Here is a 22245-nt window from a genome sequence, read left to right as displayed (position 1 = left end):
GCCATGCCAGACCATTAATTTTGTTCAGAGCAACAGTAGTACCGGTTCCTGTAAACAAACCTGCTAGGGACCATCCCACGTTTTCCCAAGGAGTAGTCTAGGGCTGCAACAACGAATCGATAAAATCGATAAAAATCGATTACTAAAAAAGTTGTCAACGAATTTCATTATCGATTCGTTGTGTCGCGCGACGCGGAGACGTTTGATAATTAAAAAAAACTTTATTTGAGCGCTGAGCGAAGTGAACACACTTGGTCTCTCTCGCGCACTGATGCTAGCAGAGTACGGCGCCTCATATACAGGGCGGAGCAAAAATAAAAAACGAGCGGAGGAAAGATACATGACGGAGGCAGAGAAATCCCCGCGACCCAAGTCATCATAAGTGCGGGAGCATTTCACACTAAATAAACAGAAAAACTGTGTTAACTACAAAATATGCAAAAGCGACATGGCATGGCACGGGAGCACCACGGCAATGATCCAGCACCTGAAACGCAAACATGTTGGACTCTTTGATGAGGAGTTCAACAGCAGGTTAAGTCATTACGGAATCGTACTTTTGTTCCGTTTTGAAGTGAGGAACGTAATGTCCCTGGTGCTGGTGTTTACTCGTTATCCAGCTTGACAAGTTAGCGTTAGCTGGTTAATAACTGTAGTGAAGCAGGGGTGGTATAGTTACTTTGCATTTTGCATAGCAAGACTAAAAACACGTTTTAATTCACTCGGCTTTTTTGGACCATTCATTTATCAATCTGTTGTCATGTATAGCTACACTGCAAAACTTACTTAGTAATTTTGTCTAATTTCCAGTCCAAATATCTAAAAAATCTTAAATCAAGATTACTAGACAAGAAAATTAAGTGATGCTTAAAACTTCTGTGTGAAATTATATCTCATTAAGATTATTTTTCGTACCCCAGATAATTTTTCTTGCTTTAAGCAAACAATCACTTAATTTGAGGTGTTTTTTCAGAAAACAAGACATAATTTCTTATGCTTTTTCATGTGTCTACATGTTTCTTGATATAAGATTTGTTTTTGATATTTGAACTGACAAAAGGACAAAGCTACTAAATTAGAAAAGCAATTTTTGCAGTGTATATTCTGTGCTTTGTCCCATATAGGTTATTATTGACAAATATATTTGTGTGTGTTGTACTTTTTAATTTAATTTTAAAGTTCTTTTATAGCTCTTGGTCATCTTAAACTGTGTTTAAATGTGGTATATAAATGAAGCTTGCACTTACTACAATGATGGTAATAATTTAATGAATAAGCTTCAAGTGAATTTGAGAGAGAGAGTGTGTGTGTGTGTGTCAGTGTGAGAGTTTGTGAGTGTGTGCGTCTGCGAGTGTGTGCGTCTGCGAGTGTCTGTCTGCAGTGTAGTGTAGAGAACAAGTTCTGACATTCAAACAAATCCTGTTAAATTTTCTGATTTGTATTGTTCTTTAGTTTTTATAAATTATTTATTGTTCTGGCAGCTCAGGTGGCACTTTTATTTTACAAAAAGTCTATATATTTGGCAGATGTAAAGCATACATGTGTATGTTTTTTGTGTTAGTCCATTTTTATTTGATTTTATTATTATTATAACAGCTCAGGGATGTTCAAGGAGCAACATGTTTGTGCACTTTCTAAAGATTTTAGTTCTGTTTTTTAATAAAGTGATGGAAATGTCCATGAATGCTTTTCTTGGTTTTTGTTTTATGCGATTCATCGATTAATCGAAAAAAATATTTACAGATTAATCGATTATTAAAATAATCGTTAGTTGCAGCCCTAGAGTAGTCCATGGATCACTAATCTTATGGCCTGCATAATAATTTGGCAGTTTTGCTTCCCTTTTATGTCTATTCAAAGATGTGGCCAGATTTGTCTTCTTGATTTAGGATTATACCAGTTGTGGTGAACCACAATTGTTATGTTATTAAGAGACATTCACCAGGGTACTGTACCTTTAAGGGAGGGAGGAGCAGTGTTGGGAAAGTTCACGTTCTACATGAACTAGTTCAAAGTTCAGTTCACAAATTTTAAAATGAACTAGTTCAGTTCATAGTTCAAACTTCAAAATAGTGAACTAAGTTCACTAAGTTCCAAATATGAACTAGTTCATAGTTCTTTTTTTCCCTATGTTGATGCGAGCTATTATTTTTCAAAATTATTGCCACAGCCCATATACAGTAGAATCACAGACAGCAATTATTTTATCAGTTTTAAAATGAAGCTATGCGTCAGATTTCATCTTCATATCCAATTTTGAATCCTTATCCAACCAGGGTTTACATTATCATTGAGGGGACAGCATTTCCCCATTGTTGCTTTAATGCTTTGTTGCTGTCCATCACTCCACACTAGTAGCAGCTGCAGCTTTCAACCCTACAGTACACTCTCAAAAACATGAGGAAAAACGTGCTGCTTGATTGTCTTTTTTAATGAGGAATTATTAAAACAGGACAGTAATCATTAAGTTGCAAACGTTTTTCAATTTTAATAAATTTCCATTGTCCACATGTAACTGAAGTGCGGATTTTCTTTTTGAAAGCCGGCGGGCAAAGTTTGAACAGAAAAGTGAGATTTCTCCCATTCTCACCGACCTTGTCATAAAATTATTTTAAATGATCATACTCCTTGCAAACATGCTGCTGTCGCCTCCATGCCTTTTTTTTGTTTTGATGACGCGTCACGCATGCGGCGGACGGCGGTGCGACACTGGTGGCTGGTGTTGCCAGATTGGGTGTTTTTCCGCTACATATTAAGACCCGTTTACGGTGTGTTTTAGCTGGGATTTCGCCTGGAAGGCTCTATAGAAATCTGGCACCCTATTGAACGAAGTTAACCTGAGAGAGCATGCGTTCACATACACCAGAATGAACGAGTTCACAGTAACGTTCATCAGGCAGTAATACAGCACGTTCAGTTCACGTTCGCCCAAAATATGAACGCGTTCATGAACTATCGTTCAATGAACGCGTTCAGGTACAACACTGGGGAGGAGTTAGTTTAGTGTTGTTCCGGTTTTTACGTGTGTGTTTGTTTTGATCTCACTCGCTGTTCTGCGTGTGGAATATTAAAGTGGATACTAAGCTGACTCGACGCATCTTCATCTCTTGTCTCCTCATTTCTTGTACTCCACACAGTGATTATTATACTTATCAGGATTAGAATAATCATTGTTCCACGCAGTCCACACATACCTGGCTGCCTGAACGGATGCCACGGCCTGTTAGGTTCTATCATTGTGGATGTGGGCAGTCTCTCTTGCTTACAACTAATTCCCCCTCCTCTAGCCTGAAAGCATACAGAACTAGGCTACCTGATATTCGACGTTGCAGCACTACTCTCGTCGGGTCAGGGGCAACTCCTATGGTGGTTTTTACTGCGTTAAGAAGATCTGGGCCGAACACATTAAGGGCTTCTGCTAGTGTGCACGCAGTGTAAGATTTGATATCTAAGAATTCCATAGGAAAGTGATTAGGATAATTTCAATGATTCAATTTGGCCCTCAATGCACCTCAGGGGAAGCTACGGAGTCAGCACTGTTGGCTCAATGGGCCTACTATCTTCTTGCTTTGGGTGGCCACTACCTCACGAAAGGTAGTTCTGTCCTAAGCTTAGTCAGTGCTTTCTCTACCCTGTAATAGATGTATTAAGGTGAATCCCCTGTTGAGATTCTATGTTAAATTGGAGCTTGTCTGCTCTCCTGAAGAACACAACTTCAGTCTGGAAGCGTGTATCCACTGTGGCTGGTAGTCCGTCAGAACTCCTGTCCGTGTGACGGCAATCACAGTTGCTGGTCCGTGGTACTTTGGTTCTCCAACCTTTGTTGGCTTCAGACTCCTCACAAAAACTTTTTGTCCTGGAACAAAGTTATGAGTAGGGTTTTCTGAGGGAAGAGGAAGGCACAAAGAAACATCAGCACATATCGAATTTAACTTCTCGACTAGGGAGGTCACGTAGTCTTCCTGGATCACCTGAAGATCACCTAAACAAGAAATACCAGACCGGCCTTTGACCCACGGGGTCGGGAAAGGTCTACCCATTAGTACCTCGAACGGTGACAATTTTGTCGTAGAAGATGGGGTCATTCTTATTTCTGCCAAGAGTGCGGGCAATAAATCAACCCACTTTCTTCCTGTATCGAGTACAGCTTTTGTTAGTCGTGTTTTCAGTGTTCGATTACATCTCTCCACGACTGCTGCACTTTGCGGATGATATGGAATATTAAAATGCCAATCAATAGACAATGTTTTTGCTAAGAGCTGTGTTACCTTTGACGTGAAACTCGTCCCGTTATCAGATTCCAATCTGGCCGGTACGCCCCACCTTGGCACAATCTCCTTCGTTAAGATTTTTACCACTGTTTTAGCATCTTCCTTTGCGCATGGAAATGCTTCAGGCCACTTTGAGAATCGATCAATAATTACCAAAAGATATTTTAAGTTACCTATTGGCGGCATTTGCGTAAAATCAATTTGTAAATGTTGAAAAGGAGCTTCCGGATGTGTCAATGCATCGTGCTTAGCTGATTTGTGCGGATTTACCTGAGCACTTGTTAAGCATGCATCCAAAACAAGCTTTGCTGTTCTATGAACATCGGCTATACAGTACAATTGGTTAATTGCTTGAACTACTTTTGCACAACTGTTGTGAGATAACCCATGGTAATGTCTAATTAGGATAATTAAACCTAATTTCGGTAGTGCTATTCTACCCTGTCCATCTCCTATAATCCCTTCCTTATCAGGAGTGCAAACATTTTTTCTCCAATGCCCTAAGTTTCCCTGAGTTGTTTGACTTTGCAGGAATTTGATATCAATGTCAGATACATTCGTTATGTTCACCGTCATTGCTACCTGAGTTTCATTTTTTGGATGAAATGGTGATTTAATCTGAGTTTTGGCTGCTGCCTTTGCGGCTTCATCAGCCCTTCTGTTGCCTATAGTCTGTTCATCCTCCCCCGAAGCGTGACCCTTGACCTTTACTATGGCCACTTCGAGTGGAAGCTGAACTGCTTCAGTTAACTGTCCTATCAGATTTGGATGTGCTATTGGCTTTCCATCAGCAGTTTTAAAACTTCTCGCTTCCCACATTCTGGCATAATGGTGAAGAACACTCCAAGCATACCGAGAATCGGTGTGAATTGTTACTCTCTTTCCTGTCATCAGCTCACAGGCCCGTATTAATGCTATCAACTCTACAGCTTGAGCCGAATTGTAATCTAGAGCAAAAGCTTCTTTTACCTCTCCTGACTCGGAAACCACAGCATAGCCACAGAGGTAGACACCGTCAGAGGGCTTTGAACAAGACCCATCGACATAAATGTGTTCTCCCCCCTCTAGGGGCGTATCCAACAGATCGAACCTAGAAGAGTAAGAGGTGGTCAGTTCAAAGATGCAATCATGTTCAACATTAAAATCTGCCATGTCTACCATACCCAAAATACCCAGCAAAGCAGGATTAATGTTTGCTGTAGTTTGAATGCTAAGATTTTTTGTTGCCAACAGAGTAGCCTCGTAACCTGAGCGTCGTTGCGCTGTCATGTGTTGTGTTTGCATGTTGTGTAAAATTACACCTACCTGATGGGATGCATATAATATTAAAGGGTGTGACAGCACAGTTTTCTCAGCCATCTGTACAATCAGAGCAGCTGCAGCCACCGCACAAAGACATGCTGGCATACCTGTGACTATGTTATCTAACTTTTTAGACAGATATGCAACTGGCCTATATGTTGAGCCATGAAAGTTGCAACAGGACCCCTAGAGCTGCACCCGCTGTCTCCCTCACATGCAAGTGAAAAGGCTTGGTGTAGTCCGGCAGGCCCAATGCTGGTGCGGTTGTGATGGCTGCTTTCAAAGCATTGAAATGTTCATCAGCTTCCGCAGTCCACTCCAATGCTGTGTTTGGCGGCGCTTTGTGATCTACCAGACCCCTCAGGTGCCTATCGTGAATCGCACAGTCAGGTATCCACTGTCTACAATAGTTAATTAGTCCCAGAATGCTTTGTAGCTCCTGTATTGTTCGTGGGGACTTAACCTTTCTGATCAGCTGGACCCCTGTGGATATTGCTCTGAGACCCTGCATCAGCACATGTCCCAAATAGGTTACCTTAGATTGAACCCATTGCAGTTTCTCTTTCGAGGCTTTAAAACCTGTTTCGGCAAGTACATTGCAAACAATTATAGATGCTTTTACACAGTCCTCCTCCGTCTCCCCCGACACGAGTATGTCATCTGCAAACTGAAGAACACAAACTGATGAAGGCATATCAGTCATTTTGGCCAAAGTTCTGTGCACTGCTGCAGAAAAGACAGCGGGTGAGTCTACATAGCCATGTGCAAGGCGTTTCCATGAATATTGCTGCCCCTTAAATGTAAATGCTAACAAAGGCTGAGTATCTGGGTGTACAGGTACAGAGAAAAAAGCACACAAATCGATTACTGTGAAATACTTGTGCGAATGTGGCACTGAATTCATAACAGTCAAAACATCAGACACAATTGGTGCGAGTGGTATAATTAACTGGTTAACTGCCCTTAAATCTTGAGTTAATCTCCAAGTTTTCCCATCAGCTTTCACAACAGGATTAATTGGTGTGTTATATGGTGAATGTGTTTGTTCGAGGACACCCTGCTTGACAAAGTTTTCAATCAAATGCTGAATGCCTTGTTCCTTATCTTTAGACAAAGGGTATTGTTTAATGTAGACAGGCTTGTTTGTTTTAAGTTTAGCCCGATAAGGTTCCATGTCAATGAAACCAGTGTCATCCCTGAACTGAGACCATAACAAAGGGTTAATCATGGTGTCCGCCCCTATAGATATGCTGCTACCGGAGGGAGTTACCCTTGAGCCGCTTATCAGTCCACTCGTAGGCAGAGGATCGACGGATGCCTGTAAACTAGACAGAAAGGAAAAAACAACCTTGTTATCAGTAAACTTAAAGTCCATGCCTAATTTATGCATCATATCACGACCTAAAAGATTTAGTGGAGCAACTGGAATAATTGTGAATTTGTGGAAAAATGGTTTAAGACCAGAGGCTGCAACCTGTAAAGGAGGTGTTACAGTACAAACAATGTCCGTTCCGGAAATTCCCACAGAGTGAATAATTTGATTAGTAATAGGACCCTCATAACTGTTAGAAGTCATAGACGAAGCATCTGCGCCTGTATCAAGCAGAAAGGTTTGAGGCTGGCCATTTATCATAAGGAAAAAATAAGGCAAATCCTCCCCATTATTTGAAAAGGTCAGGGTCATCATACATAAATCAGAACTGACATCACTCTGATCACTCTGTGGGCACCCCTATTCTTGATTTGAGGGCCACTGGGTTGGGTATGGAGCACCCGTGGTCTCATGTCTGCTCGGTGGTGTGTGTTGTTGTGTGTGTGTCTCACCAGAAATCGTCTTGCGCAACTGTCTGCACTCTCGTTTGTAATGGCCCCTCATTCCGCAACAAAAGCAGATTATTTCTGACTTCTTCCTTTGGCTAGGATGCGGCAATTGCGGATTTACAGACGTTTGTTCAATGTTCCTTTTTGCTGGATAGCCTATAAACATGGCATTCTCTGAAGTCATATCATGCAAGTTTGAAGTCGTTATTCTGATCAATTGCGCTTGTTTATGATTCATGTTATTTAACAGAGTGCTAAAAAAACAGAGGCTTTATGTCATTATTCAATGGCAATTTAGAATCTTCAACCCATGCTTTCTTAAAACGCACAAAAATTGAGCAGCTGAGTCTCTCTTGCTGCCTGTTTCAAAAGATAAGACCTGTTGACTCCCTAGACATTTATCAAGAAACACTCTTATCTGTCTAAAACAATATTTCAACATCTGTAAAAGTTTCCCAAACAACGCATGTGGGTTTGCTGTTTGTGATTTTATCATTTTCAATTGATAATCGTGGGGAAGGCAAACTTTTCTTAACTGTCTATCATTTAGCGTGTTTCCAGCTCTTACCCAGACCATTGAATTTTGAGGGTTTGTAGTTACATTAGGTTTATCAATTAATTTTTCCGGTTTTATCTCTTTTGGTTTTATCGACAGTGCTGGTACAGAGGGAGAAGTCTGTTTTTGGCAAGGGGCAGTTTTGATTTGCATACGCAACAATTTTTGTTTGTTCCGGTTTCCAAAACCTTTTTCATGTCTTTCCATACTGCATAAGCTTTATTCATGTATGGATAATCCCATGTTGGGTCTCCCTAGCATGCCCTTTGCCAATAACATACACTCATCAGAAAAGGACCCTTCCCTCGGATAGGGAATATCAATTTTCGGTTTTATTCCCTCCGACCATCCTGCGAGATTGCTAACATATGGATCTGTATAAAATCCCTGATTATTTCTGTACATACAGGCGACTGGCGTTTCGCCCGGCAGTGGCCTCGAAACAGAATTTCCCATCTAACACGGTGATAAAACAGTACAGACAAAACAAAACAAAGAAAAAACCCTCGTGTTCAATCAACCAACAGTTTCAACAGTGCTGCATGTATTATATTGTGTTCAGAGGTGGATATTAAATTCACAGTCCTTTTCTGACACCAATATTTCAATACATGCAGTAACAGTTATATCAATATTATTTTCAATTTTAACTGTAAGAATGTTATCTTTTAGAATAAACATTAAACAGATTCTTTTTTTTTTAGTAACAAAGCCTCCTCAAAGCTAACACTTCGATCCCAAATTACAGTGTGATCAAGACTGCAATAACCATTCATATTCGTGTGTTAATAATTATTTTACTAATTACTGTCGCCAGCCTCACTGGTACAACAATGGGAGAATCAACTCCCACTAACATGAATTTAAACACACAAGAATCCTACAGGGTAAGCGTTAGATTTCTGTAAGTCATATAGAACTGTATAGAAAAACGCTTACCCCTTTTATTGTGACCGATTGTCAGTGCGCCCCACAGGTCTTTGTTCTCTTTCGTTCAATGAGAGAAGAGTCTCCCCTCAGACGAGCCCCCAACTGAAAGAATGTAAACTTCTTATGTCCCCTATTTAAACAATATTCTACGGTTGAAGAGTCTAGTCGACGGAACACACAGAGTTTCAGGATCCTGGAGACAAAGTTTGACACAGACACAAGTGCTTGTTCAATCAGAGTCCAAAGTTTATTATTTTAGGACTAATACTTATAAGTTTGCATCAGGAGGCGTCATATAAAACCACCAAAACATTGGAAAATCACCAGACTTTCTGTTTAGTCTTTCCTCCTGAACAATCAGATATGATTACATATTTAATATTACAATAACAGAACAATCGTCCATAGGCATCATTAGGAACCTTGATATGGAGAACAACAGATGCTTATATCAACATAAGACAGCATAAGACATGATACAACTTTCAACGAGGTTAAACAACAAGAAAGTAAGGAGCAAATAATATGAATAGAAGTGAATAATAAAATAAAGGAATGAATATATGATGAATATTGGAATAAACATAGATGCAGTATTTGTGGAGGACAGGACGAAATCCAGATTCTCACAGTAATAATACTCAGTAGCTATCCCCTGAGCCGTAGCACCTCAAAATGTCCCAACGGCCCATTGAACAGTACTGTGAGATATGTCAAATTCATGGGTTCATAACTTAAAAATGCTACAGTAAAAATGTCTGTTTTCTTGCATGACGGTACACATCAAAACAAGGTATAACCTAGCTGTGGAACTTTGAACGCACCATGAAAGACATACTTGTACAAATACACAGTTCTGACAATAGACATTTTCTGTACATACAACAAGTGACAAAGTTTACATAAATCTATATACATGTAACTACATAGTAGAAATATAACGTGTGTTTAACGCACTGGCTAAGACCAACAGGTGTATAATAAATTGTATAAGAGCAATGGATCAGAACATTTTTTGAAAAAAAATAAATACATAGAATAAAAATAAAATATATCAATGATGAAAATAATTAATTTACATAAGAGGTAAGAAAGACAGTTAATAATAGATATGCTAAGTATAATAAAACTGTGTATAGTATGCTTTTTACAAATATACACGTAATTGACTTCATTATGCATAAACCGTGATTGGCATCTCTGGAAAAATTGTCCGTAGGGTGTGAGTGCGTGAGTGAATGAGTGAGTGTGTGTGCCCTGCGATGGGATGGCACTCCATCCAGGGTGTATCCTGCCTTGATGCCCGATGACTCCTGAGATAGGCACAGGCTCCCGGTGACCCGAGGTAGTTCGGATAAGCGGTAGAAAATGGAATGGAATGTATAAACCGTATTTCATGCTCTGCACTAGAATATTGCACTTTCAAACATGTAGGTACTATTGGATGTGATTAATATTCATGGTGGAGATAGGCTGCCTAAAAACTGTTCTATCAAAGTAATATTGAGAATGGTAAGGGGAGTGGGTGATGGAGGTTCCACGTGAAGTTCACTGTCATCTCAAGGGGCATTCAGCATGTTTTGACTAAGACAGCAAGCAGCAGCCCATCATCTGTGCTCTCTCACACACACACACACACACACACACACGTCTTATTAATATTCAACATATAATTTGCATACTGAGCATAAGCTTAAACTAGTATCTATTATGTTCAGGATATCTTTGATCTAAAAAGTTACTAGTATCTAATGATTAAGTACTAGTATCTATTGAATAAGCACTAGTATCTAATGATTAAGTACTAGTATCTAATGGAATAGTTACTAGTGTCTACACAATAAGTACTAGTAGCCTAAAAATAGATACTAGTAAACCTCAAGGGTTAAATGACAAAATGGCTTGCCATACTGCGTGTCATTTTCATTCAGTGTCAGTTGTTGAGATCAGATTGATCCGATTCACCTTTGCAGCTCCATCATTACACAAAAATACAATATTGTTGTTAAAATATAAATATTTGTATATATATATATATATATATATATATATATAATGTTGTTAAAGCGTGCAACGTCTCCTTACTTTGTGACCAATTTCTCATTTAACAAAAATCTATTTTTGAAGATCTTTTAAAGGTGTGGTGACGTGTGCTTGTTTATTGTTTATACTGTTATTATATGAGGTCTGCTTATGAAATTGACTTGGTTTTTACAATAAAAAACATCAAAATCAATAAGTAATAGGCTATTTTCTACACTGGTATTGAGGCCAGCTCTGCAAACGCTTGGTTTTAATGGGCGTGCCGCTTTGAAGACTTTATAAGTAAACGCCCACTGCTCTGATTGGATAACAGTTTGTGTAGTTGGAGCCTTCTGTGAATTTGGTTGGAGACGTAACGTTAGGTTACACATTAGCACCATTCACAGTTTTCACAAGGCATCAGTATTATCTGAAGACCTCCTGTGATTTATAAATGACCTCCACACATCAGTATTTCATGTGATGCATTCGCACGGGATGATTTTACTCAAATCACTGACTTATTTTCTGGAAGTGATGGCAAGGCTTTGTGTATAGTTTGTATAACCTATAATTGTATTGCATTTAATGTAGTGGTGGGCCGTTAACGGCGTTAACGCCGTTAACGCAGTGAGACTCTTATCGCGCGATAAAAAAAATGTCGCCGTTAATCTATTCTCAAAGTTGGGTTGGGAGCTGGGTCTATACTACGCAAGCTATGATGACTTTCACCTTGATATTTTAGCGCGGATGTATACCAGCTTAACTGCACTGTACGGGGCGAGAACGAGATTTTTCAACTCGCGTGATTCGTGTCATTCGCGGAAGCAGAAGCAGCCTCATCATCTCATAACCAGGGCTTCATTCGCGCGATTCGCGCAGCAAGTAGGTCTATTGGCTCTTTGCATTAACATATAAATCACTCGCGCTTGACACGCCATTCGCGTTTGGTCTGAACACAACATAACGTTACTGTGAAATTACCGCATCAAACGTGACGTGCTAACATGGATGCAGCTATGAAGCCGCCGGGTTTGCTTCAGGGAATATTAATTTTTAAGAAGCTTCCCAATAGAAACATCGACAAGACTAAGGTTGTTTGCACCTTGTGCAATGCGGAATTGGTTTAAAAAAAAACTTTCTCTCAACAGGTTCTGGTCTAGCTTTAGTTGAAACCAGTAACTTTGTATTGAGATCTAATGTATTATGGCTCCTGTATGACATATCGCTTGTTGCTCCCTCACTCTTTGTAAGTCGCTTTGGATAAAAGCGTCTGCTAAATGATTAAATGTAGATGTACTGTAGGAGCTCTTCCAGTCTCAAGTACCACACGGAAATCATCCCTTAGCTAATGCGGAAGTAAACACAAGTTCATCTTATTGAACATAATTTAATTTTCATCACCAATTATCATAGTAGAACAGCTTTCTCAAGCAGTTTGTGATGCATTTTGGAAACAGGAGATGAGCCCCTGGTCTAATGCGCCACCTGGCTTGAGAAACCCGTTCTCAAAGACTTACTTTTAGTCATTATTTGGGTAGCACACATATTCTGAATGCCTTCGGCAGAATTCAAATGAGCCATTTTAATCTAGATTAATCTAGATTAATTTTGGAATTAATCTAGATTAATCTAGATTAAAAAAATTAATCTATGCCCACCACTAGTTTAATGATATATGACCATTTGAAACGAACAAATGCTTCATGTTTTTCCCACATGAGTTGGAAAGTCTTTAAAAATAAACTTTAACACCGCGTTACTAATGTTGGAATCTGAAGGAAAGTTATGCATCGACTGTATTCTTCCAAAACCAGTGATGGCACAATAATTAGATATCATTAACGGCATGTTTGTTTATAGATTACTCGCTCTATCAGGATCTGCGCCACAGCTGTGTTACTTCAGAATTGTGATGCACGAACCAGTGGGCGGGGCTAGAGAAGGAGTCTTTGATATTTTTCTATGGAGGCGGTGTTTAACCTATCATTGTCATCATAGATATTAGGGATGAGTCACGAAATTCGAATATTTGTTTAGTTTTTTAATTATGGAATTTCGAATAGTGTGTGCGATCTTAAAAAAATCTTTGTGTTTTCACGCATAACGTGTTCGCTGGGCCTGATGTCAATAACAGATATAATCTCAGTAACAAGGTGTTCTAGGTTCTGACACTTACATGATGTTCACGTGAATATGATTCCCTATTATAAAACAAAAGCTGTGGTTAAAATTGTGATTTTAATTCATCAACCCTTTAATGAGAAGTTTATCTGATAATAATTCAAATAAATATGTAATGTGTTGTGTGTTATAGATCTGTTTATCAGAAGACATCAGGAGTTCAGATGTGTGTCTATGAAGAGTGACCGGTCCACTGTTATGGAGCCGACATTCAACTTTAGGTGTGAAGAGACACGTCCTGATCTCAGGTATAAAATATTTAAAAAATATGATATACCTTGACATATTTGATGATAATTTTTTTTTGGAAATTTTCATGATTATAAATACATGCTTACACAGAAAAACAATGAGTGCTTTATAATTTACTCAGTGAGACAAATACATCAAAATACAGTCTATTTTGTTATATTAACAATATAAATTGATAAGATATTGTATATGTTAATATGTTGAATACAGTAATTCAGTTCAGGATTATCAGTAATGTGTTGTGTGTTATAGATCAGATGATCAGAAGAGATCAGATCCAGAGTTCAGCTGTGTGTCTATGAAGAGTGATGCGTCTATGGATCCGCCACGCAACTTTAAGAGTGGAGATACAAGACCTGATCTCAGGTATAAAATATCAATAAAAGTATATTTATATTTTGCCCTTTTTTTGTTGATTTATTTAGTTAAAGAGTTCAGAAATTGTTGTTGTGATTGTTTGTAGTCCATTATATCCTCATTATCATTGATGTTCACAAGAAAAGACACATCTATAGCATCTATAGCATGTTATTGATTAACTCAGAAAGACGCCTTACAGGATGAAATATAATCAACATGTCTGAGGAAACACTCAGTTAAACTGACGTTAAACTGCGTTTATTTGATGAATACAGTAATACAACACATTACTGTTAATCCTTTAGTGTGTGTTATAGATCAGATGATCAGATGAGATCAGATCCAGAGTTCAGCTGTGTGTCTATGAAGAGTGATGCGTCTATGGATCCGCCACGCAACTTTAAGAGTGGAGATACAAGACCTGATCCTGGGTATAAACTATCAATAAAACATGATTTTATGATTTATTTTGTAAATGAGATTCAAAGTAGTTTTTATAATTTTTTAGGAAATGTTATTTTCATGATTATAAATACAAAGGGCCTGAGGAGCAGAATGAGCAGAAAGATTTTTTGTTTAAATCGTTCGTAAAGCCGTTTTGACATAAAAGATAGTTACTATGAAAGAAATGTACACCTGCTCCATACCACGTGTGAAAAGTGCATAAAACCACACGAAACGTTCTGTATTCATTTAGACAAACTGATGTCACTGTATTTTGATGCACTATGTATCATAATAATATTTCACACTTTCTTTTGCTCTGTTCTTTATCATTTTTTACTTTTTAACTTTGGATATAAACGCAGAGCTCTTCACTGTCCCTTTTAACACAGCCGTCCAATCACAGTGGAGAAGAGGCAGGACAAACACTACATTGAGCATTAATTGTGAATGAGCGTGTATGAGCGCCCTGTTTACCAATGATTAGATCTCATTAACACAAACACATTTTACTATAAAATCTGACGCTTACGAAGTATTTGTGAATCCGGTGGAAAGTTTTCAGGAATGTCTGTTTTATGCGCAAATTACTCAAAATTTTCTCATATATTTACCAATGTTTCATGATTGAGGACCAATGAGTGCTGCAGAATTTACTCAGTGAGACAAATACGGAAAAATACTGTCTATTTTTAATATTAACAACTTAAATTGATAAGATATTGTATGTGTGAACTTGTTTAATACAGTAATTCAGTTCAGGATTAACAGTAATGTGTTGTGTGTTATAGATCAGTTGATCAGAAGAGATCAGATCCAGAGTTCAGTTGTGTGTCTATGAAGAGTGATGCGTCTATGGATCCGCCACGCAACTTTAAGAGTGGAGATACAAGACCTGATCTCAGGTATAAACTATCAATAAAACGTGATTGTACCTTAACATATTATTAGATGATTTATTTTATAAATGAGATTGATGAGTCCTAATCCTGAGTATAAAATATCTCTTAAGAAGATTATTGATATTTAATTTAATGAGAGATTGTTTCTTGTGTGTGTTTGTTTACATTCACATTACATTTAATTCTTCAGCAGACACTTTTGTTTAAAGTGTCACACAAAATGAGAAAGAATGAAAGAAATCATGACAGCAACAGAACAAAACAGAAAAAAAGTGCATTAAAAACGTGACAAAATTTGCTAAAACACAGTATATTATTTTCTTACATTTTGAAGAATGGACAGAACAGAAAGTAAGTGCTCGTGTTAATGAGTCAGTTGTTGATGAAGGAGGAAAGTCTTCAGATATTTCTTGAAAACGGTGGATCTGGATTCAGCTGCTCTTGTAGGGGTGGGCAGGTCATTCCACCAGCGGGGAAGAGTCCAGAGAAATGAGCATGAGAGGCACCACTAGCTGTTGTTTATTAGCAGAATGCAAAAATCTGGATGACACGTATGTTAAGGTGAGCTGGGGCTGTGACTGTAGTTGAGTTCTGAATTGGATACAGGCTGAGACTGGAAAAAGTGCAGAAGGATGAAGAGGGGTTTATGTGCGGCCTCTTCGTTTTGTCTCCAGAAAATGAGGATGTCTGATCACCTCAGTGTAAATGAAAATATCATGATTAAGCCTCAGGTGTATTTTACTTTCACAGCAGTGTAAAAACTGTAGTTAACAAAATAAAAATCATTTTCAAGTGTCTGATTCTTGCTTTTCAACTGTGTCATCCAGTCGAGTCATTACAGAACCCATCTGTAAGAGGAGGAAGATTGATCAGTCGAAGAATCAACCACAAAACTTCAATGAAAACATGGATTCTGGTTTCAGGTAAATCATATTAATCATAACTCACCAAAGTACTTCATGCAAAATATACATATTCTGTCATTTATTCAACCTCATGCCGTTGAAATAAACGTATAATATTTTTATAAAGAAATATCTGTCACTTCATATGTCCCTACAACAGCATTTAGTTTTACGATAAAAAGAGACGATTGTAATATTTTGAGAATAAAGTCAAAACTATGAGCGCTGTAGCAAAACATGATCTTATTGTTTCTCACAATACATACAAAAAAAAATTCACTTAAGAAGACATTTTTAATTCACTGTGATGTGGATTAGACTAATATAATGGGTTCATGTTATTTTTGGAGCGTCAACAACATCAACTATATAAGATGTTAAAAAATGACAGTTGTAAATGATTTATCTGAATTTATCTAAAGTAATACACATCTGAGATGATCTAAGGAAAAATAATCCATGAGAGAATGAGTGAACAATTCCTCTAAACACATTATAAATGTTTTGCAGCTTATGATACAAATACACAGCAGAAGTTTTGCTCTGAGCATTTAGTTTCTAATTTGAGTAATAATTTGTTATTTTTACTTTACAGCAATGACTCCAAACCTCCTGAAGTCTTGAGAACATTTAAATCAAATCTGAGGAAGAAGTTTGAGTGTTTGTGTGAAGGAACATCAGATGAGAGAAACCAAACACTGCTGAATGAGATCTACACAGAGCTCTACATCACAGAGAGTGAAAGTGGAGAGATCAGTAATGAACATGAGGTGAGACAGATTGAGACACAATCCAGGAGATCAGCAACAGAGGACACACCAATCAAATGCAATGACATCTTTAAAGCTTTACCTGCACAAGACAAACCCATCAGAAGTGTGCTGACAAAGGGAGTCGCTGGCATTGGAAAAACAGTCTCTGTGCAGAAGTTCATTCTGGACTGGGCTGAAGGAAAGAGAATCCGGACGTCCACCTCATATTTCCACTTCCTTTCAGAGAGATCAATCTGATGAAGAACCAAACACTCAGTCTTTTACATCTTCTTCATCTTTTCTTCCCAGAGACAAAAGAAATGGAAATCTCCAGCGGTGAATATAAAGTGTTGTTCATCTTTGATGGTTTGGATGAGTGTCGTGTGTCTCTGGATTTTCACAGCAGTGTGAGGTTGTGTGATGTCAGTGAATCAGCCTCAGTGGACATGATCCTGACAAACCTCATGAAGGGGAATCTGCTTCCCTCTGCTCTCATCTGGATCACCTCCAGACCAGCAGCAGCTGATCTCATCCCCTCTGAGTGTGTTGATCGAGTCACAGAGGTACGAGGCTTCACTGACAAACAGAAGGAGGAATACTTCAGCAAGAGAATCAGTGATGAGAGTCTGAACAACAGAATCATCTCACACCTGAAGTCATCCAGGAGCCTCTACATCATGTGTCACATCCCAGTGTTCTGCTAGATTTCAGCCACTGTTCTAGAGAGAATGTTGAGTGAAGCAGAGAGTGAAGGAGAGATCCCCAAGACTCTCACTCAAATGTACACACACTTCCTGATCATTCAGACAAACATCAAACATCAGAAGGACTATGAGAAGAAAGTGAAGAATGATGAAGACATGATCTTCAAACTGGCCAAACTGTCTTTTGAGCAGCTTGTGAAAGGGAACCTGATCTTCTATGATGAGGACCTGAGAGAGTGTGGCATTGATGTAGCAGAAGCATCAGTGTACTCAGGATTGTGCACTCAGATCTTCAGAGAGGAGTTTGGCTTGTATCAGGGGAAAGTTTACTGCTTTGTTCATCTGAGCATTCAGGAACATCTCGCAGCTCTTTATGCTCACTTCTCCATCACATTGAACAAGAGAAATGTGTTTAATAAATCTAGAAGATCATATCAAGTAAAGACGTCAATATCTGAGCTGCATCAGAGAGCTGTAGACGAGTCTCTACAGAGTAAAAATGGACATCTGGATCTTTTTCTTCGTTTTCTTCTGGGTTTGTCTCTGGAGTCTAATCAGAATCTTCTAGGAGGTTTGATGACACAGACAGTAAGAAGCTCTCACAGCAATGAGAAAACAGTCGAGTATATCAAGAAGAAGATCAGCAGCGCTCGCTCTCCAGAGAAATCCATCAATCTGTTTCACTGTCTGAATGAACTGGGTGATGGTTCACTAGTGGAGGAAATCCAACATCATCTGAAATCTGGAACATTAAGTCAAAACAAACTGTCTTCATCTCAGTGGTCAGCTGTAGCTTTTGTGTTGTTGACATCAGAACATGAGCTGAAGGACTTTAAACTGAGTGATTTTGTTAGAGGAGGAAACAAAACTGAACAACTTAAAGTTCTTAGAAATCTGCTGCCTGTGATCCGTGAATCCAGATCAGTTCAGTAAGTGTGAACCGTCTCTTAACTCTTTAAACATTATTCATGAAGTCTCATAAACTTGCAGCTGCTGCACAATCTTGTGACGGGACAACAAACCATTTGACATGTGATGTAAACGTATCATCACTGCTTAGATAAAAAAGGTTTGTATAGGTATAAGGTGCCAGTCCAAATGGAACACACATTGCAGTATACTTTATCATTTATTATAGTAAACTGAAGTATAATCTCTAGATGCTACAGTGTTTTTGAACCGTACCATAGTAAATATTAAGGTATAATACAGTTAATTTATTAATTCACTATTGTAGTGTATAGAGTGCTCAGGAAACTCTGGACTTGTTAATAATGACCATAGAGAGAGAAAGTAAACTGTTCAGTGTTTTGGTTGGCCATGCAGCTCTTCTGTATTAAAATACGAGAGTAACTTTTCAGATAACTTTAGTTCAGTAAAGAATAATAACACAACATCTGGTGTGTCGTCAATTATGTGTTAAACTCTAGTTGAATCTAAACTAATCTAATCTATCTACAAGCACATCAACTTTAGTTAGTACTGTTGAAAACGTTTATAAAATCTATATGTAACGGAGGCCAGTGAGAGAGAGCTGTGTGACCGGTCACATAAATATATCTATAAAATATAACAGCACCTTACAATTTACTACAGTTTACTAGTGTAAAAACAAAAAATGTTTTATTATGAAAAAATGCAGTATTATAGAGAAAAATAACATGGATTTCTGACACAGTGCACAGCATCCAATGCAGAACACATCACTGATTTTGTTGCATTGCTCGTGTACAGTGTTAACACTTTATAGTTTGGGCGAGTAAAGCTCATCCTTTATCATTGTTACAGTTCATTTGTAAGTGACGTTCGTGCAGTCTATTGGCTTCTTCTAAACTTGTATTTAAACTTCATAATGTTCTGTACCGAGGTTCTGGGTGAGTGAAGGATTCTCTGTGAAACGGTCATGAAACATGAGATCAAACATGTCAAACTCAACATTGATACACTATCAACAAAAGTAGGAGGGTCTGGGGCACACAGGCGACTTTCTGACGTGAGCCAATTACAGAGCAGCCTCAGGTCACCTGCCTCCCAAAAGTTTGTGTACCTATATAAACTTATTTGTCCAGCGCAACACATAGAAACTATATTTGTTGTCACAGAAATTAAACCAATACAATTTAAAATAATACTTTTTATGAATGTGAACACAACTTCCGAATATAGTGTGAATAAATCTTGTTTATTTCAAAATTATTTTGCAATTTATAATATGTTGAACTCAAGTTTAACAGTCTACTTCTCTTGATAACTTTGTGGGGCGACTCAACTGCTCACAAATGTGAAGTACTGCAGATGTCAAACAGAGTTTAGTGTTCAGTGGTTTCTATGTTAAATCACTAGATGAAGAACATCATGTTACTGTATTTAAGTGTAAAGGACTCAAATCCACAAGAGTTTTCTTAATTTCTCTACAGGTTGATCAAGTGTAAAATGACAGATGAAGGTTGTGTTGCTCTGACTTCAGCTCTGAGATCAAACCCCTCACACCTGAGACATCTGGATCTGTCTGATAATAATGTAGGAGATTCAGGAGTGAAGCTGATCTCTACTGTACTGGAGAATCCTCACTGTAAACTGGACACACTGAAGTAAGATCATCTCTCTGATAGTCACACACACTGATCACACAACATTCATTCATGTTTATCAGTGTGTACTTTTAAAACATAAATCAATAATACTGTAAACACTCCATTAAATTCAGTTGTTTGGCTCGACATCAAGTGATCAGTCAGTGCTTGAAGTTCATGTGTTGAAGCAGAAAAATCAGGCGTGAAAATATGTGAGTGACTTTGACAAGGGCCAGATAGAGATGATAGAGACTGGGTCAGATCATGTTTAAAACACTTTGACCTGTCAGTGTTCCTCATTCCTGGTGAATGGACATCAGGGTCAGAGGTGCCCAAGACTTACTGATGAACATGTGGAGTGAAGCCGAGCTTGTCTGATCAGATCAGATGTGAAGAGCGTCTGGAGTTTAAAGTGATGAAAATCTCTATCACATTTCTTTAATATCAGGTGGATGATGGGTTGGTCGGAGGCAGTGTTTATGTTCTGGATAATGTTATGGTTTGAGATCATAATTCTTGTTTTAATGATGTGTGACTTCATATGTCACTTACTTTCAAGCAGCAATAAAAAACAGCGTTCATGAATACTGAAGTCAAGTACTGCGTGTGCACATTCAGAGCGTGATGTGTTGAGCACTAGAGAAAGAGTGAGATTAAAGGAGTAGTTCAGCTTCAACATCAACATTCTGTCATTTACTCACACTCTTGACATTTCAGACCTGAAAGACTTTCTTTCTTCTGCAGAACACAAAAGAAGATATTTTGAAGAATGTTGTTAACAGCCCCACATTCACTGTCATTGGTTACTATAGAAGTGAATGAGGAGCTGTGCTGTTGTATTACCAACATTTATCAAAATATCTTATTTGTGTTCTACAGAAGAAAGAAAGTCATATGAAAGTCATCAGAATGTTGATGTTGAAGCTGAACTACTCCTTTAATATTGTATTTGATCTCTGTGTCTCTGTCAGCTCGTGTCTCTCGGGGTGCAGCGGTGCTCGTGCGTGTGAACACACAGCAGACAGCGAGTGATGTTACCGGAGGAGTTATTTAGTGTTTTCATGATGAATACTGTCAGTTCAAAAGATCATCTCTCTGATAGTCACACATGTACTGATTCTTACAGTAGCAGAAAACATCAAGTGTTTTTAAAACAAAGCAGAATTTATGGGACATAAAAGTTATGAAGTGATCTGATCAGACACAAGCTCCTCTTTGCTGGTTTTGTGTATGAACAGGTTTTCTCCTCTATTCATTATTAAAAACATTGTGTCAGGTACTCTTGTGAGTTTCAATGTTTATTTAATGATGACATAACTGAGGAACATTTGTCAAACCTGACAATCACACTCGGTCACGCAGCAAAAAAACACCAAAATAAAGTGTCTCGTCATTCTTGATCATGAACTCTGGAGCAGTTGACTTGTGATAAAAACACAATCTGACCCAACAGACCAACAAAACAGACTGTATGAGAGTGTTTGTGTTGATCTTTAAAGATTCTGAGCACAACTTTAACATTCAAGCCGATCTGTTATTGTACATTAATGTGACAGTAAGAAGTTCATCATACAACACATATGTTCTGAAAAAATCATCTGAACAAGTAATAAATTCTGACACTTTATTCTGAGCAAATGAAAATGTAAATCTTAGTGATGTCATTTTATAAAACATTATTTTATATAGTCATTATTTTTATTTAATAATGTCATTCTGCTGAAGTGAGAGACTGAAGTGTGTGTTATTGTTCTCTACAGGTTGATGAGGTGTAAGATCACAGATGAAGGTTGTGTTGCTCTGACTTCAGCTCTGAGATCAAACCCCTCACACCTGAGACATCTGGATCTGTTTGATAATAATGTAGGAGATTCAGGAGTGAAGCTGATCTCTACTGTACTGGAGAATCCTCACTGTAAACTGGAGACACTGAAGTAAGATCATCTCTCTGATAGTCACACATGTACTGATTCTTAGTTCATCATCTTCTATATTCATGTTCATGGGTTGGTTGTGGAGTATTTGAGATGCAGGAATGTCATAAAAACACAAACACAAAACTTTACATTATAAGTGTATTGTGATTGTCAAAACATTTGATTACTACAATCAACATTATTTTATGTCTTTTAATTTTAGGTGAACTGACTCTTTAAATGTTGAGCTCAGATCAGACATGGACTATTCAAACAATGTTTAAGAGATCTTGTCAAAAAGAATAAATCACTGAAATCAGTTGAAATGATGTATTTAAGTATACATAAGAA

The 22245-nt window shown here is 38.1% G+C and overlaps 1 protein-coding gene across 1 annotated transcript in view; it reads left to right on the top strand.

Moving 5' to 3' along the window:
• Window positions 1–22245, top strand: part of LOC130428783 (protein NLRC3-like) — a 48063-nt gene that overhangs the window by 1371 nt on the left and 24447 nt on the right. The window contains 9 exon segments of the mRNA XM_056757024.1: window positions 13220–13334; window positions 13591–13704; window positions 14016–14129; window positions 14934–15047; window positions 15872–15967; window positions 16545–16897; window positions 16900–18334; window positions 19823–19996; window positions 21739–21912. Coding sequence (XP_056613002.1) covers window positions 13261–13334; window positions 13591–13704; window positions 14016–14129; window positions 14934–15047; window positions 15872–15967; window positions 16545–16897; window positions 16900–18334; window positions 19823–19996; window positions 21739–21912 — 2648 coding nt within the window. The 5' untranslated portion in view covers window positions 13220–13260.

The sequence above is a fragment of the Triplophysa dalaica genome, chromosome 9 (assembly GCF_015846415.1).
Source record: "Triplophysa dalaica isolate WHDGS20190420 chromosome 9, ASM1584641v1, whole genome shotgun sequence".
Classification (NCBI taxonomy): domain Eukaryota; kingdom Metazoa; phylum Chordata; class Actinopteri; order Cypriniformes; family Nemacheilidae; genus Triplophysa; species Triplophysa dalaica.
The sequence above is the reverse complement of the archived record's forward strand: the minus strand, read 5'-3'. Positions and strand labels throughout refer to the sequence as shown.